At 34.5% G+C, this 18,569-nt stretch overlaps 1 protein-coding gene across 1 annotated transcript; it reads left to right on the top strand.

Annotated features, from left to right (window-relative positions):
• The first annotated feature begins 4,022 nt into the window (after positions 1-4,022).
• Positions 4,023-16,306, top strand: LOC126676908 (uncharacterized). Its single transcript, XM_050371241.2, has 12 exons — positions 4,023-6,428; positions 6,500-6,630; positions 6,778-7,017; positions 8,716-8,845; positions 9,236-9,388; positions 9,541-9,785; positions 9,898-9,967; positions 12,138-12,344; positions 12,660-12,895; positions 13,957-14,035; positions 14,122-14,262; positions 15,567-16,306. Exons 1-12 carry the CDS (start codon positions 4,251-4,253, stop codon positions 15,726-15,728), a joined length of 3,972 nt encoding a protein of 1,323 aa, XP_050227198.1. The 5' UTR covers positions 4,023-4,250; the 3' UTR covers positions 15,729-16,306.
• The last annotated feature ends 2,263 nt before the right edge of the window (positions 16,307-18,569 follow it).

The following is an 18,569-nucleotide window of genomic DNA, read 5'->3' on the forward strand; positions in this document are numbered from 1 at the left end:
GTTTAACACCTTGTCGGCATTCCAGTTTAGCGTGACCTGGTTTGCCACATCCATAGCATTTGACTTCTCTTCTAGGGGTGGATGCATCTCTTCTAAGAGTAGAAGATCTCTTGAAATTTGAGGATTCTCCTTTATTCTTATATTTTTAAGCTTCTCCCTTCTTCCTCAACTTCCAATCCCTAACTTTCTTGGCCATCATCACCATGTACTCATCTTCCTCATCATTGTTCAAGTAGTCTTCATCAACCTTGGTCTCAATTTCCTTTGAAGCTTTCAAGGAAATTCCCTCGGTCTTCTCATCTTGAAGATGCTTGGCCTCTTGGATACTCTTCATGAATGTCATCTCATGGCGAAGAAATTTTCCGATAATCTCATCGGTTCTCAAGGTCTTTAAATCATGAGACTCTTAAAAGCGATTACCTTCGGTTGCCAATCCAAGAGAGGCAATGAGCGAAGAAGTTTGCCATTGATTTTTCCAAGTGTGTAATGCTTACCAAGCTTCTTAAGATTGACAGTGATGAAAATAAGTTTATTGGTGATGTCAGTTATGTTCTCACTAGTCTTGTGCTTGAAGGTTTCATACTCCCCAATGAGAAGCTCAACATTATTATTCTTCACTTGAACCGTTCCGTCATGATAGTTTTCAAGAATCTTCCACATGTCTTGAGCACTTGTGCGATGTTGCACTCTCGACATCTCTTCTCTAGATAATGAAACAATAATGACACAAATAGATTTCGATTGAGAGTATTTACTATCTTTTGCTCATTTGTCCAATCTTTATAAAGCCATGGAATAACAACTCCATCCTTGCATATTGTAGGAGATTCATAACCACCAAGAATCATGTGCCAAATATTGCCACCTTCCATAACAAGATAGTTTTCCGTCCGAATTCTTCAATTAGGATAATGTGTACCATCAAAGAAAGGTCTAAGAGGGTGTGAGAAATTTTTAGTAGCCATTTGGATCGAGAAGTCGCAATTAAGCAAATAAAATGAACTATTAAGCTCTACTACCAATTGAAATCTCAAATAACACCATAGTGGAGGGGTGGGTGGGTGAGTGAGTAAGGTATGTTTAAGAAATTAATTCTTTTTAGAGATTAAGTAAGAGTTTAGGGTTTAAAGAAAGTAGAAAAGAAGATTTTACAGTGGTTCGAATCACAAACAAATTCTACATCCAATCGAAGATTGAGATTGTATAATTCACCAATAAGGGTTTTTAAACTTACACCAAGTGAAAAAGTTTTTCTAGAAATAAACTCAAACTCACAAAGTAGATGATTTTTTTAACGCTAATCACTAATCTATATTAATGGTTAATCAATCCATGATTACCAACAATAAAGAAAAGCAATCGATGTAAATAGATGTACAAAAAGATGTGGATGAAAATTGATTGCTTGTAATGATTGCCATTTCAAAAGTGTCTAACCATATAAATGTGGTGGTTGAGGGATATTTATAACCCCCATCAACTCTCCCTCAAGTCATCTAACAAGATGACGATACTTTTGCATAAATTTGTTGTGTCGCGCCTATAACACCTAGGGTCACGCCCGCAACATGTCTTTTTGTTAGATGAGCTTCAGCCATCCATTAGGGTGTTTAAATATATTTGTTAGACCCCAACGGTCACTTATATAACGCCCGTGACACCCCAATATCGCACACCCAATTTTAATCTTCAAATCACTACTAGAAAACAGCGTTTTAGCGACGGATCTAAAATCCGTCGCTATTTCGGTGATTAGCGACGGATTTTGCGACGGATCTAAAATCCGTCGCTAAACACCCAATTAAATTGGCGGGATTGATCTCGCCAACATTAGCGACGGATTTTCCGTCGCTAAAGTTGGCGGGAGTCGTCCCGCCAATTGTTTTGATAAACTTTAGCGACGAATTTTAAAATCCGTCGCTAATTATTGGCGGGAATGCTCCCGCCTTTTATTTTCCACAATTAGCGACAGATTTTAAAATCCGTCGCTAAATTTCATCATTTGGCGACAGAATATAGGGACGGATTTAAAATCCGTCGCTAATTTGCACTGTCAAAAAAAAATTAAAAGGTATTAAAATATTATTTAAGGTAGTATTTAATTAAAAATAATTTTAAAATTTTTGAATTAAATTTATATTATTTCAATATAACGTTTTTATTTATAAAATAATAATTAAACCTTATTTATGAAATAATAATTACAGATTATTTATTTATTTAAAGTATTTAAATATTTTAAAAAATTATTAATTATAAAACAAAATTATCTTAGAATGCGAAATTAAATTATGGAAATAAATATTTGTTGTTTTTAGTTACATTTAAGTATAATATACATAAATATATAACATGAATATGAGCTGGTTAAAGTGGAGTTACGCGTGGGAGAACTACAAGGTTAAAGAGTCTTGAGAGGGAGCAATGGAAGGATGGGTGACCTACTGGTAAGCTTGCGAAAATTGACAGGTGGATGCGGGTGGGTGATTTAACTCGGGTGAGTGAGTGACGGAGGCCGCGGATGAGTGATTAATTAAATAAAAACTTTATTTTACGATTTAATTTTAATTTTTTTTTTAATTTTTTTTAAAATTAGTGACGGATTAAAATCCGTCGCTAAATCCGTCGCTATTAGCGACAGATTTAAAATTCCGTCGCTAAAACCGAGACCAAAATTCGTCGCTAAATTTTTTTTCCGTCGTTGTCAAACGTTGCGACAAAAAATGTAGCGACGGACTGTTTCCGTCACTAAATGTGTTTAGCGACGGATTTTGGTCATTTAGCGACGGAAAAATCCGTCGCTAAATGACTGTTTTCTAGTAGTGAATGGAGGGTGAACCAAACCCCAAGTCACGCCCATAATATGTCCATGTCATGCGCGTGATATGCTAATTTCATGCCCGTGATTGCTGTATTGCGCCGCGACTCCTAAGTGTCACGCGCGCAAAAAATCTATTATTTCTCCAAAATATAAAATGTCAATTCTCGCTTGAAGCTTCTGAATCGATCCACGAGTCTTTTAATAGGTTCCTACACACTAATAAACAATATTAGAAGTTTTAAATTGACCGTTAAAGTCAAAATTAGGGTTCAAAAAGGACTTGTTCCAACTAAAACCAAAGAGAAAATGTTAGAAATATTGAAAAAAAATCAATATTGAAAAAGAAAGATTAAGGATCACTAAATCGAGTTAGTTTAGCTTAAAGTTCAAGTATTTGTTTTTATGAAAATCACCATAAATTCCATCGATTAAACCTCTAAGAACCAAAATTCAATGTGCGAATCAAAAATAAGTCATTCTTTCGCTGAAAAAGGTAGATGGAAGTCACAGAACTTTAGACATATAACCGTTTAGAGAGAAAGATAGAGCCATCAAAAGGAAGAGAAAAACAGAGACTAGAACCATCGAGAAAGAGAAAGGTGAGACTTAAAAGGAATTAAATGATTAGGGTTTTGTGATAGAGTCATTAAGAATCTTAAGAAAAAGAAGAGAAAATCGAAAGAGAACTTTACGGTTTTTGGAAAGAAGAGTGAGAGGTGCAACTGTGAAGTGAGGTTAAATTACGGTTCGGGAATATAAAGGAGGTAGTTATAGTATTTTAGTATTACTTAAAACGTCGTCGTTTTAAGATGTTGGTTTTTCAATTCGGTTATGTTAACCGAGAGAAGAAACCAAATCATCTCCATAAACTGAGATTTTAAATATTTCTATACCAAATCACTCCATACTAACCATTTTTACCATTCCGCTATTATTTTGTTTCGGTTTGGGTCAGTTTTACGGCTGATTCGATTTTTACTCACACCTAATAGTTTCTTTGGCAATTGTTTTTGAGTGTTTATCCCACACAACGGATGTGCCACGTCATTTTTACAACAAGCCAATAATCATTTGCGATAGGGAATCTTTATTTATTACTTATTTTTTTATCATTAAACATTTGCACATGACTAACGCCTCATTGGTTTGTTGCACGAATAACGTGGCGCAACCGTTGTGTTGTATAATTATTCATTGTTTTTTCTTTTAAAAACAAAAGCGATAGAGACTTTCAAAGCTATTTAAACCAAAAACAAAAAACCATATAAAACCCCCCTTTTGAAATCTTCTTTTACTTTCGCCCTCTCTTTCCCTTTCATTTTCCTTCAAACCGAAGCAAATCCATTACTTCACTTTAACATTTTCAACTCCAAAACAGCAAAACTCCATAGTTCTACACACTAATCCTCCCTAAGGCACCGCCTTTTTCATGTCTCCGGCAGCAGCAACAGTCGATGTTCACTGTCCAGTAACATTCAATTCATCATCATCTCTCCAGAACTCTAAGAATCAAAACCCTAATTATGATCATCAGGAGAGACCAATAAAACCCCCAATTTTTGGGAACCCAAGTGAATTCAATGCTAATGATGCACCCACTGGGACACGAACCGGTCCCCGGCCCCGCCCGAGAATGGTGAAGTTGAGAAAGCAGTTGAATGGGAGGTCCAGAGGAGTATCAGGTGAGTTTGGGTCGGAGTTTAATCCCTTCAAATTAGGTGTTCAGAGTTGTAGTGTTGATAGTGATTATAAGAATAGTGAAAATGGGTTTGTAGCTGAGAATTTTAAGTTAAAAAATGATGCGGGTTTTGTTTTTGGTGCTACTAGTAGTAGCAGTAGTAGCGGTAAAAGTAGTGGTTCTGTGTTGAACTTTACTGGTAATGAGAATTTGGATTCTGGGAAGAGAGTGTTTGATCTAAATGTGGAAGCTTTGAGTAATGTGGAGTCTGAGAATCTTGGTTTTGTTTTTGAGGATGAGAAGAAGAAGGAAAATGTTAAAAAAAACGAGGGAGCATCGGGTTTGGAAGTAGAAAGCGAGAAGCTTTATAGTGCAGGTTCTGTATTTGGGGCAAAGGAGAGGGATTCTAGTGAAAAATCAGAAGACTGCAGATTGGATTCGGGTTTTCATTTTACGGGAGAGGTGAATTTAGATGCTGAAGTTAAGCATGGGAAGGATTATTTTGCTGGTTTTGAGTTTAGAGCTGATAAAAGATGTGCAGGTTCGGATTTTAATTTTGAGAAAGAGTCTAGTGGCATTGCAGCAAGATTAGATTCTAATAATGGTGGTTTCCTATTTGGTGCTTCTAAGATTGATTCCAGAAAAGATATGGGTGTCTCTGATTCCGGTTTTGCATTTGGTGCCAATTGGTTCAGTCCGGATGACAAAGAATCTGGCGAAAGTCTTAAAACTTCTGGTGATAGCGAAACCAGGAAATTATATGTTGAGGGCGATATTACGAGTGGTGTCAATGCCGATGCGCTAAAATTTGATATTAATAGAACTGGGAACTGGAAAGAGGATAATGATAAGGTTCCCTGTGCATTTGCTACGATCAGTGGTGAAAGTTGCTGTTCAGGAGAATGCTTGGCTAAAGACCGCGATGATGAGGTCAAATCAAGCAATGAACCTTTTGTAAGCTATAACAACTCGCCTGAGGTTCAAACCAATAAGGAATCCATCATAGATCCTGATATCAATCTATATGATGAGATGAAAAATTTGAACATACATGGTTTTAAGAATGTTGGTGCAGATGAATCAAAGAAGTCATCTACAGATGGTGATCCTTTGTTTGTGTTTAGAAGTGTGGAAAGTGATCGACCCTGTACTAATGGAATTTCGGGTCCTGACTCCCAAGAGAATGTAAGGATTTCTGAAGCACCTTCTAAAGTTTGGGCTGGAAAGGATAGTATTAAAAGTAATTCTGCAAGCATCTCAGAAGGGCTAGAAGTTCCATTTACAGACTTTGAATCACCAAAATGGGATCCTTCTTCTTTAAAAGCAAGTCTTTTTCCCGAATTAAATAAAAAAACCGAATTTAGCATAAAGGGTAGATCAAAAAAGGGGAAAAAATCAAAAATGATGACTGGAAAATTAAAGCAATCGTCTCAACATAAGCAACATCAAGAGCAACACCAAGTGGAAAATGAAACAAGTGCTAGTGATGCTCTAAATTCCTTAGGATGTTACTCACCCATGGATTTTTCACCTTACGAGGAGACTGTTGACAGAGGTGATCAGCAGAATCCAGAAAGTTCTGAGCATCATTTTGGAAAGTGTTCTGTTGGTGATACTCCTGGAAAAGTGTTTGGTTTTAAAATGTCATACTCTGGTAGTTACACTGGTCAGGTATTTGGTAGCAATGGTGCTGGTGTTACTTCTGAAGATGCATTCACCTTAAGTTCTGAAAAAAGCCATGAAATACCATTTGGTTTTGCTTCAGGTTTGGAAGAAATACATGGAAGAGAATTTTCCTTCTCCGCATCATCCTCTTCACCAAAAACTTCACCAAAAAGTGCATCTGCAATAAAACGTGTGTACAGAAAAAAAATTAGGAGGAAAGTTGTGGGTGAAAGGTTTGTTGCTGCTGCAAAGCCACATGCTAAGGTTGGTTTTCCTGTGTCATCTAATCTTCTATTACACCTTTATTCGACTCCTCACATTCTTTCAATGCACAGGGTCAAGAAGGAGATTTGTCTGCTTCACAAGGAACATTCAGGAATAATGCTGAAGCAAAAGATCAAGTGAAGCAAGGTTCTACTTCATCCCCTAATCCAATTCAGGAAGCATGTGAGACATGGCGACTCAGGTCTTTTTTCAACTTGAAGTTGTTTATGTTTAAATGATCTCAGATCAGCTTTTTACATTGTTGGTTTAATAATGCGTTTTAATTTAATTATATGGTTTTTGAGAGCATCATTTGTCACTTAAATGTAGTTGGGTTTGATTTGTGCAGGGGAAATCAATCTTACAAAGCTGGAGATCTGTCAAAAGCTGAAGATTTTTACACACGTGGCATAAACTCTGTTCCTCCTAGTGAGGCATTAGGATCCTGTCTCAAGCCTCTTGTTATTTGCTACAGCAATCGGGCTGCAAGTCGGATGTCTCTTGGAAACCTAAGGGAAGCTTTAAAGGATTGTGCAATGGCTGCTGCTCTAGACCCTAGATTTCTCAAAGTTCAAATGAGGGCTGCTAAGTAAGGCTTTTTCTTTAGTTATTCCAATCTTATGATTGCATGTGCTAGCTTTTGTTGTGACAAGAATTAATGTATCTTCTCATGCGATGGATTTACTTGGTTCCTTTTGGTGTTGCCGAACATTGCTTTTCTTTAACTAACTGTTAATGAAATGAAATTCTGTGATTTGCTACTTTGTTTTTCTTTTTTTCTTTTACAATTTTCCTGTGACTTGTTAGTTTTTATTAGACTGACGGAGGGAGTGGTCGTATTGGGCACTGAACTCCTTGGATTTAAATTCTTTCAAGCCTTTTGGTAGATGTAATTACCTTGGTGCTAAGGATGTGCCATTCTGTACTTAGTCTTAACTCTTGAATTTCTAGACGTGCATGAAAGATCATGTCGAATTTGTGAGTAATTGTATTTTTAACAAATCTTGTTTTTTATTTTGTGGTTTGACTCATATTTCTATGATGGCTGAATGGTTTAATAGAACAAAAAGAGAATTCCAGATGATGAATGTTTTAGGTCATATATTCTTTTACATGATTGGGTATGTTTTATAGAGAACAAAATAGTGTATAAGTTTGGCTGCAGTTTTAAGCATTTTAATTATTATTTGTGTAGTTGCTTTCATATTATCATAGGTTCCAAGAAATTCAAATAAGATTCTGGATGTGAATACACAATTTTTTTGCTGATGGCAAAAAGCTTCCCCATTTAAGCTAGTATGCTGTAGTACTACTATGATAAATTTCATATTGCTTACACTCTGTGACGTGGTATGTAATATAATGAATTTTTACTTTGAATTCCTCACTTTGCTTAACCATGCCATTGTGGCTTGTGCTTGAGCTCCACGTCCTCGTCTTTTGTCAATTAATTTATAGGAAAGACATATCGAGTTGAAGCAAATTGGAAAAGAATATAGTTCTTTTGTCCTGATCAACAATATTATGGTATGATATTTTGGTGGGGTAATTAATCCTGAAGATCACTGAATTTCGAATTTTTTCATTTCAGTCACTAAACTATTTATTTTTTCATTTTGATAACTGAACTTTCATTTTTTTGCATTTTGGTATTTTCCGGCCAAAAATGCTTTGGTGGCAGCCGAAATTTTTTTTTTTAACCTGAAAACTTGCCATATATGCATTATTTGATCCAAAAAGTCATTTTCAAAGTGAAATTATGCATGTATGATAAATTTTTAAAGTAAAACTTGTAAAATCCGGTTGTCACATGTCAACTTCCGGCTGCCACCTAAGCATTTTTGGCCTGAAATACCAAAATGAAAAAAAATGAAACTTCAGTGATCGAAATGAAAAAAATAATAGTTTAGTGACTGAAATGAAAAAATTCGAAAGTTCAGTGATCTTCAGGATCAATTACCCTATTTTGGTGATTCGGGATGTTTCATGGTTTCCATAAGAGTCTCTTTAGGACCTAACAAAGCTCAAATGTGAACCTGAAATTTACTTCTATGATAATGTTTGACTTCTATCATGAAACCTGAATGAAAAAAAAAAATTAAAGTATAATGAACTTGCATATAGGTTGAATCTGTTCAATTATTTTAGATTTGGATTGTGTATAAAAGCTGGAGCTGTTAAGTATGCTTTCGATTTGAATGTTGCAGGCTATGCACATCTTCTTGCTCTATACTAAAGGATGAATTATTTAATTTTAAATTTACGAATTATTTAATTTTTTTCTCAGTTGTCATCTTTCACTTGGGGAAACTGAAAAGGCACAGAAATATTATAATAAGTGCTTGGAATCTGGGACTGGTGTGTGTTTGGATCGACGAATCACAGTAGAGGCTGCTGATGGTCTACAAAAATGCCAGGTATGCATCTTGTTGCTATATTGTCAGATCAGATATACAATTTCCTAGTTCCTCAAAGGATATAATTTTTTTGTTTAGTTGTGGACAGTTCTTTGTTTTCTGTTTAGTACACATGTACAATTTTTTTTTATCAAAACTAAAATTATGAAGCGATTGTAAAAAGCATTTTGGAAGAAATGAAGTGCTCTTTTTTTATCTTTTGCAAATTTGTTACTAGATGACATGGTTGTTTTTTGGAGGGAATCATTCTAACTTCTACTGATCCTCGGTCCTGGATTTTCCTCCTTACCTCTCCAATTTTGTGCTCATGTTTATCTCTGTCTGTCTTTGCCCCTTACTGAAAGAGAGCTCGAAAATCTGTATCTTAATCAGCTGTTTTTTTAATGTCAGAAAGTGGCCGAGCATATGGATCAGTCTGCTAAACTTTTGGATAAAAGGACATCTGATGCAGCTTCTAGTGCTTTAGATTTAATTGCTGAGGCCTTGTCAATTAGTCCATATTCAGAAAGTTTACTCGAAATGAAAGCAGAGTCTATGTTTGTGGTATGATATTTCAAAATTTTACTCTCTTTTCTCATTATCTTTCTTTCCCTCATCAATAATGAAATGTTTTGAGGAGTGACAGCTGATGGACCAGTGTCATTCATTAGTTCACTTCAAAGTTCATGTTATAAGTCTTTTGGTCTATTTTCCAGTTACACAGGTTTGAAGAGGCAATTCAGCTGTGTGAACAGACTCTGCATGCGGCTGAAAAGAATTTCACTTCGTCTAGCTCCGATGACCAGTCTGTTAACAAAGATGGTCCTCAAACTGGGAGTTATTCATTTGCAAGGATGTGGAGGTTGCGCTTAATATCAAAGTCTTACTTTTATATGGGAAAGCTTGAAGTGGCTCTTGATTTGCTTGAGAAGTTGGAGCAGATGGGATCTATGCCTGACAAGTAAATTCCTAATTTTATTTTTATGAAGCTAATTTTCATACATTCCATCTGCAACTCCTTGGGAATCATTTTGGAATGTTTTTAAGTTACTGATAACAGACTTATCTTGTAGGTATGCATGTAAGATCCTGGAATCGTCCATATCGTTGGCAGTGACAATACGTGCTCTTTTGCATTACAAGGTATATTGATGAATGTTATCAAGCTCATATCATATAATTTTTGCTACCTTATCTATACAAATCAGACTCTGCTTGAAAGTTCAGTGTAGTTTTTTCCTTTTTATTACCCCCTCCGTCCCAAAATAATAGTGTCATTCTTAAAAACATAGATATTAAGCAATGTGGTTATTTTAGTTATAATATTGTAATTTTCCTAATATATCCCTAATTATTATTAAGTGAGACTTTATACAAAAACTAAACTCATTAAATGATAATTGGGAAGTACAAAATTGTCTTGATGATTGTCAAAATAATAATTTTGTAATCATTTTATGGTTAAAAAAGTCAACAATACGAGTTCTCCAAGTATTTCATCTAATGAAAAGATTTTTTCCATTATTTCACTTAATCATATTTAAATAAAAATAATGTCATAAATAAGGACAATATAGGAACAAAGTAAATAAAATTGTAAATAGGATTATTATTTTGGGATGAATGAAAGTGGCAAATGAGACTATTATTTTGAGACGGAGGGGATATTATTTTGGCTTCTCTTTTGTTCTTTGTTCAGTTTAATGGGTGCATGAGTGTTGATTGCATAGAATGTGAAAACATAAATAAGGGTGGTAAGCATCTGGCAGTTGTACTTGTACAATCACATTGGTAAATCCTTAGCTTGAACTTCGATGTTGCTTGTATGAGGCCTAAGACCGGTAATTGTAGGAAAGTTGCGGAGTTCCTTTTCTTCAATGCTAGTGTAGCACGGAAATTTTATTATTTTAGTCTTATTTAACCAAAAAGTTTCACAACTGCATGTCTTTTGATATATTTTGGGATTTTGGTTAAATCCCAAAATCTTTGTAACATTAAAGAGAAAACTGTGTTTGTGGGAGATGGGAATCATGGATTAGTATGTTTCTATGGAAGTAAATTGATTTTAATTGGAGATGGACTGCTGCTGACGTTGTTCTCAAAATATGTGCACCTTTTTCCTTATTAGTATTGCGGTTTCCTTTTAGTGTTACTTGATTGATATTCTGGCACATGTTTGATCATCATCTCTCTATCTGTACTTGTATACGCATCTCTGTCTAGAATTCTTTTCTGTTAGAGCTGGGTTCTAATTTGTTACTTCAAATGAAATTATTAATATTACTAACCTCAAATATCCTCTGCTTGCCTAATTATTTTCTTTTTTAAATTTACCATGCTGTTTCTTTTCTTTTCTTTTTGGCTGCCAGTCGTCTTTCTTTGTGTCTTTGCTTTTGAGAAAATGAGGATTGATTTTGGATAAAGAACTCAGTAACTTATGTTTCTTCTTATAGTTATGCATACATTATGAGTGATACAAAAACTTATTTGTACGTCCGAATCTGATAATGTGTGTGTCAATCTTGACCTTGATATGCTGTCTTCTAGTTTGGTTATTTTGGTATTCTGCTTCTATGAAAGATGGCTAGATGTTGAGTGAATGCAGCTTACTCATGCTTCAAATTTTAATGTTTTTCCCAGTGTTTTAAAAACCGAACCGGTGGCTGAACCGGTGAGGCCACCGGTTTTCGGTTCAACCGGTTGAACCGGTTTGATAAATTTAAATAAATTAAAAAAAATCTGATTCACCGTTTTTTTACCGGTTCAATCCGGTCCGATCCGGTCTAATATCCGGTTTTTTACCAGTTCAATCCTGCTCAACCGGTCCAACCCGGTCCAACCAAAAGATCCGGTTTTCGCAGTTTCAGACCGGACCACTAGCCGGTTCGCGGTTCAACTGGTTGGACCGGCCGGTCCGGTTTTTAAAACACTGGTTTTTCCACATCGAGAATATGTATTTATAATTCTTGGTATTATGGACAGTGGGAATGGAGGATATCTTTCTATATTATGGATTTGGTTATACAGAATAAGATAGAGTTCTAGATTTCTGAACGTATCGCTTGTGTACCACTTCTGATATTCTTAATCTGTGGGGGAGAGTATAAATTTTAAAATGCTTAGGTCATCATATGAAATTATTAGTTTTTGGTGTTTGATTTAGTCGTTGGTGTCCTCTGTTAGGTTTATACTTTAATAATGAAGTTGTGCTGAATAATATTGCTACTATTATTTTCTGCACGGGTGCCTTTCAAACTTTGGCGTACTTCCTACTGAAACTGATAAACTTACTTCGAATTGGTCTCCATTGCAGAGTGCAGGCAATGAAGCTGTTCAGTCAGGGAGATATACAGAAGCATTAGAGCATTACACTGCTGCTATATCAAGTAATATTGAATCACGTCCTTTCGCAGCCATCTGTTTTTGCAACCGAGCTGCAGCACATCAAGCCTTGAACCAAATTGCTGATGCTATTGCTGATTGCAGTTTAGCCATAGCTCTTGATGGAAATTACTCCAAGGTTTATCTTCAATTACATTTTATTGTTGGCTAATTTCTACTATTTTAATGATTGATTAAATGGGTAAAGATTTAGCTAATTTAGGTCCTCTGGATTTTTCAAATTTTAGCTTACATTTGCTCTGTTTAGTGTTTTGCCTATATCATCATTTAAAAAATTTATATACAATCGGAGTGTGCTCATGTTTTATTACTCACAAGAGCAAAAAGTTTATTTTAATTTGGGAATATTTGGTCCTTGATGGTGTTGTTCTACATACAAACATTTTGTAGTCGCACTGGAAATTTCATACTTGATTGCTACATCTTTGCGCAGGCAGTTTCTAGGAGAGCCACCTTGCATGAGATGATTAGAGACTACGGGCAAGCAGCTAGTGATCTTCAAAGACTGATTAGCATTCTTGAAAATACACCTGAAGGAAAGAGTAGACAGTCTGGCACACCCAGTAAATCTGCCAGCAAAACGAAAGAATTAAGGCAAGCTCAGCGACGCTTATCCTCAATGGAGGAGGACGCGAAGAAAGCAATACCGTTGGATTTATACCATATCTTGTAAGCACTTCGTTTAATTGAGCTTTTTTTAGAATTTTCAGTAGATTTAATTTTATGAGCAGCTCAATTTCTTAATTCTTTCTAAGTTCACTTTTAAAATTCTGATGAGATATTTTAAAACCTTATTGCTAACCTCAATATAATCAAAATATCTTTGTATATGGAAGTAACCTATACAGCAATGTAAAATGAAACTAAAGGCTCCCGACTCCTATATCGCCCTATTGGCATTGGATGGCATGAATTCCGCTGTATGGATTCTTGAAAAGAGAGGAACCGTGGTGGTCCCTTGCTTTATGCAATCGATCGGATCATATAGATATTGCCTGAACACAAGAAGCATTACTCCTCTTTTCATTCCAAATTCATGCTTATTTCAATGACCCATTTTTTTAATTGGATCAGTTCGTTAGTTCTTTAGAATTATGGCGGATCTTAATCAAGATTTGTTTCTTACATATGCTTGTTCCTATAATTTTGAAAATCAAAGCCCCTTCCAGCAGTGGTACTTTTCATGGTTATTTTTATCTCCCTTGGATGATAAACAATGCTTTAGTTATGTGGCACCAAACACAAAGTAGAACCAAATTATGAAAAAAAATCTCAGTCACCCTAGAATTTCCCGTCTACAATAAAATCAACGAATCTTTATTTTGGCAATTCTGGGGTGTGATGTATCTTTCCATTCTGCCATCCTCTTGTGCATTGTATATATGTGCAATATTTGTGAAGAAATCATGTTATACTACTAGGTCAACAATCTTGAACAACTAGGCTTTGGTTTTTGCAGTTTGTACTCGTTTTACTTCTATTTGTCCTGTTTTCCTTTCCGCTTACCTGTCTTATATGTGGCATTACTTGTGTATGTGGATTGCTGGACATCATAAAATGAGTCTGACATGGTTTAGAATTTAGACTCTTTTCTTTATTGATTGTTAGGCCTAGATGATAATGGGGGAGAGCAGTGATTTTTTTTATCTTACCCTTATTTTGTGAAGAATTAGCAATTTACGTTACCCCTGAAGTTTGTAATTCTTTTAAACTACTGTTTATAATGACAGGGGGGTTAAACAATCTGACACGGTAGCTGATATAAAAAAGGCATACCGTAAAGCAGCACTCAGACATCATCCAGACAAGGTAAACTCTTCCATACTATCTATTATCTTTGTATCTCATCTTCTCATGTTATTCCTTTTTAAATAAAATTGTTTTCTTGTTCGTAGGCTGGTCAGTTCCTTGCAAGAAGTGAGAGTAGAGACGAGGGGCGACTTTGGAAGGATATTGTCCAGGAGGTACATATGGATGCCGACAGATTATTTAAAATGATTGGAGAAGCATACGCAGTGCTCTCAGACCCCACTAAGGTCTGCTGTCTCACTAATTTCCTGCTGAGAAGTTTTATATCATTATTGTGTACTTGGGCAGTAATTAGTTTTTGTATAGTATTTACCATATATCCTGAGTCTTGTCCTATAACTAAAATTGTGCATGTTAATCTATTTCATTTTCAATCTATGTGAAATTGTGAATTTATGTTGAAATAGACTACTTTTGCGGGTGGGTCTGCATGTGGTCGTAATTGTTTCCGCATGCTTGTGTTGTGTGGTTGTAGATGGGTACATTTTCCAGGAATTATTGAATAGCTTGCTAGTATTTGTCAGAGGATAGAATTGTTATTTTTTTGTATCTGTGACTTCTTGTTCCTGTTTCCTTGTGAACAACTATTTTGGGGCAGTGCTAAATCTTACCACCTAAAACCCAATATGTTTTTATATGTGTATTTGTCAATGCTAGTATGAGGATGAGATGGAAGCTTTGAAGTGACAGTCTTGCACAATACTATGTTTTACTGTTGCTTTTATTTTGATTAAATATGTTTCACAGTTGCTATAAATTGTATTAGAAACATATGGAATTGAACAATATACCCTCACGTCCCTCACCATCTTCATGATCCCGCAAACCGCTTATGCTGTCTCTCTTCTTTTCTCTTTTTAATTCATAAAATTTCTTTCATGTCCAATGGTCAATATCAAAGTTATCGTCAATTATAAAAATAGTACCTTTTTTAGTTATTTACATCTGCAGAGTATGGTCGAGCTGTTAACTATGATTTTTCTTGTAGGCGGAACCGCAAAAATACAAAAAACATGCATGTTTCACTCATTTTTAATTTCAAACACGTTTATTTTTGTGACAAATTAATGTATTGAATTACCTCTGTAAACAATTTTTAGAATATGTTAGTGACATCACTAATTAGTTCTTGCTAACCAATCTTTTAGCGAAAACTGCCTCATGATGATGTGGCAGGGAGACTCTCATGCCATGTTAGACTCCGAATGAGTTATTGTCACGTTACGGTCATATCAACAACAATTATCAGTTTAATTAAAATTTGTAGGGGATGTAATCATATAGTAACTCGTCACAAATAAATAAGTACTCGAAATAAAAAATTAGTAAAATCACAGGCATGTTTTTGTACTTTTCCCTTATTTTTATCAGTATTGACTTTATGCTGATTTAGTTTGATCTCCTGTTTTCTGGAAAGCATTCAGAATATGATCATTCTCTTGTTCTGTGTTTCATATATATCAATATTACGTTTCACATTTTTACAGTTGAAAACCTTTTCTTATTGATCCACTGTTTTTTGGTTAAACAGCGTGCAGAATATGACCTTGATGAGGAAATTAGAAAAGCGGATGGAGATCACCCTCCCAGAAGACCATCAGATGGTTACAGCTATTCATACCAGAGGAATGATCATGGAAGAAATTGGCAGGATACTTGGAGGACATACGGTCATTCCCGTTCTCGCTGGTAAAAAGCACATGGAATTCCTGAGATATAATTGCACCTAAAGCCTTAATTTGGTTAATTGAGGTATACAGTCGGCGTATTCGATATGTCAACCTCGCAAGTCCAGGTTAGCAACTCCTCTCTTGCTGCTCCGTGAACGATGAAGGTCCAAAATGGAAGGAATTAAAACCCAACACTTGATGATTAAATACAGATGTGCCGGAACTTAAACTCATAATTTATTCCCAGCTTTGATCAGTGAATAGCTTCAACCCCAGGTGGATTGAATGGGATGCTTGTGTCATCTTACTAAGATTTATTCGGTTCAAGCAAATACGGCCTAGTTGAAGAAATTTGCTGTAACAGCGTGTTGATAAGAAAAATTCTTAGTGTCATTGGAAGGTTATATAAGGGAGAAATGTATTTCGTGAGGCATGTTTATGGCTTGAGATGGTCAGGGTATGGAAACACAGAGTAGGGAACAACTTATAAAATCCCATGTAATTGTAATATTGAAAGTTTAGCCTAGCAGCAGTCTGCTTGTTGTCGCATGAATTACAGCCGATAAGAACAAATAATGTGTACATTTTAATCCTTCCGTCATTTTTGGTGCTCGAGTACACAACAGGCAACCCATCTTGAATCCTATATGATTACTTGCGCTCGAATCTTTGAATTTGGATATCGGCAAACACTTCGGGCGTTTAGTTCAAAACTAAAAGTAAGAATAAAAAAGAAAAATATACACCCGTTTAGTTCAAAACTAAAAGTAAGAATAAAAAAGAAAAATATACACTAATGGGTGTCGATTTGCTTGCTTTCTCATTCAAAAGAAGGTTACATAAATACAAGAGCTATACTATACTTGAAGTCCTGGTTTAGGATCTAACTTGATCATCACTTACTTTCACACAGTTTAAGAAAAGCAATTATTGTTTATAAATTTTGTAAAATTCTATTTACTTTTCTTATAATACCCCTATTTAATATAGGGTCCACTTTCACTTTATTTATTAGTATATTTTAAATTGGGGTAATATAGAAAAATTAAGTGTAAAAGTTAGTTACTTTTTGAAAGTGGATAAGAGTTTTGGGACAAAAAAATTTCTCAAAGTGGACAACTCTATTGGGACGGAAGGATTATATAATAAGAGTAAATAACAAAATTATACAAAAAAAAGGAAAAATATTATAAAAATGCTAAGTCATCTCTATTATTACCTCACCACCTAAAAAAGCTAAAACTTTACATTTAATACCTTACCGATAAGAATGCAACATATGGCACACACAAAACAAATAAAAAAAGTCAAAAACGCGTCAGAATGGGTCAAAAACGCGTCAGCAAACGCGTCTGACTTGCGTCAGTCACGCGCGTCGGTCACGTGTCAGTCACACGTCAGTTTGTCAAAATTATTCACATGTATCATTTATATATCCGCGATGTATCAGCAATGTATCAGAAACATATTTAATTATTATTTTCTCTTATTTTTAAAACAAATATATATGTATACATATACACCCAAACACACATACTATTTATATTTATTATTTATATCCCTATAAAGTGTATGTATAGCATATTTTAAATTAAAAGATACATGTATTACATACTTTAAAAATACATAAATTATGTTACAAAAAGAGTATCCATAAAAAATGTTCTTCATACATGTTTGATGCGTGCCTTATTCTTTTATTAATTATGAATATATATATATATATATATATATATATATATATATATATTCATATACACACTCTCATATATATGTATTAATAATGTGTCTTTAATGTGTATGTATAACATATTTTAAATTAAAGCTACATGTATGATATATTTTAATTAAAATTTACGCATCAATAACATTTTAATTTGTTACTCGATATAAACATCTTTATAATTTGGTTGCATTTTTTTAGCTCAGTTGCCTAACATTTAAAAATTATGTGTATCTAGTATGTATGTACAAGATATTTTTAACAAATTTTAAGCATTATTGTTTCCGATATATCTATCAAAATACGTTTAATTAATTAATATATATTTAAAATGTATACATTTGAACTGTTTTTTGATATGTATAATTTATATATTAAATAGAAAAACACAAATACATCTAAGATACATTTCAGATACGTCATATATACATCTCATTTTTTCAAGGTGTGACTGAATAAACGTAGTTTTTAAATTCATAAAATGGCCGAGAAAAAAGTAATGCTAAAAAGTTCTAACTATCGCTCAGATAAGCATTTCCTTATATCTTCAATTATTGTAAACCATATACCAACAATTACTCTAAAATTATAATGATTCACTAGTTTAAAAATCGATCGATGTATCTACAATATATCAACGATGTATCAGTAATGTATTATTGATGTATGTATAATCCCCCTTTTGTTTGACTACGGCTCTTATAATTCTCAATTAGTCTCTAATGCTATTAAATTAAGGACTGGAGATGAAGTCGATTCGCCGACAAATTTTTAGGCTTTTCACAAAAATACTTATTTTCAACTAAAAGTTTACAAACATGTATCTGTTATATGTATATGTGAAAATACATAAACAATACACGAATAATACATAAAAAATACATAAAAAATACATCTCAAATGCAATCGTTTTACACCAAATCAAACCAATCCCACAAACCGTCTCCAATGCCTTGAGCATTTTAAATTTAATAGAAGAAAAAGCCTCCATCTTCATCTTCAAATCCCTCATCCTCACTATCAGATAACAAATAGTCCCCTTCATCATCTTCATCTTTCCCTTCAGAAAACACCGAGATTCTTGAATTGTTCCACCTAAAATTCACTCCAGCAAGTTTATCAATAACACCATCTACATCAC

The sequence above is a fragment of the Mercurialis annua genome, linkage group LG4 (assembly GCF_937616625.2).
Source record: "Mercurialis annua linkage group LG4, ddMerAnnu1.2, whole genome shotgun sequence".
NCBI lineage: Eukaryota > Viridiplantae > Streptophyta > Magnoliopsida > Malpighiales > Euphorbiaceae > Mercurialis > Mercurialis annua.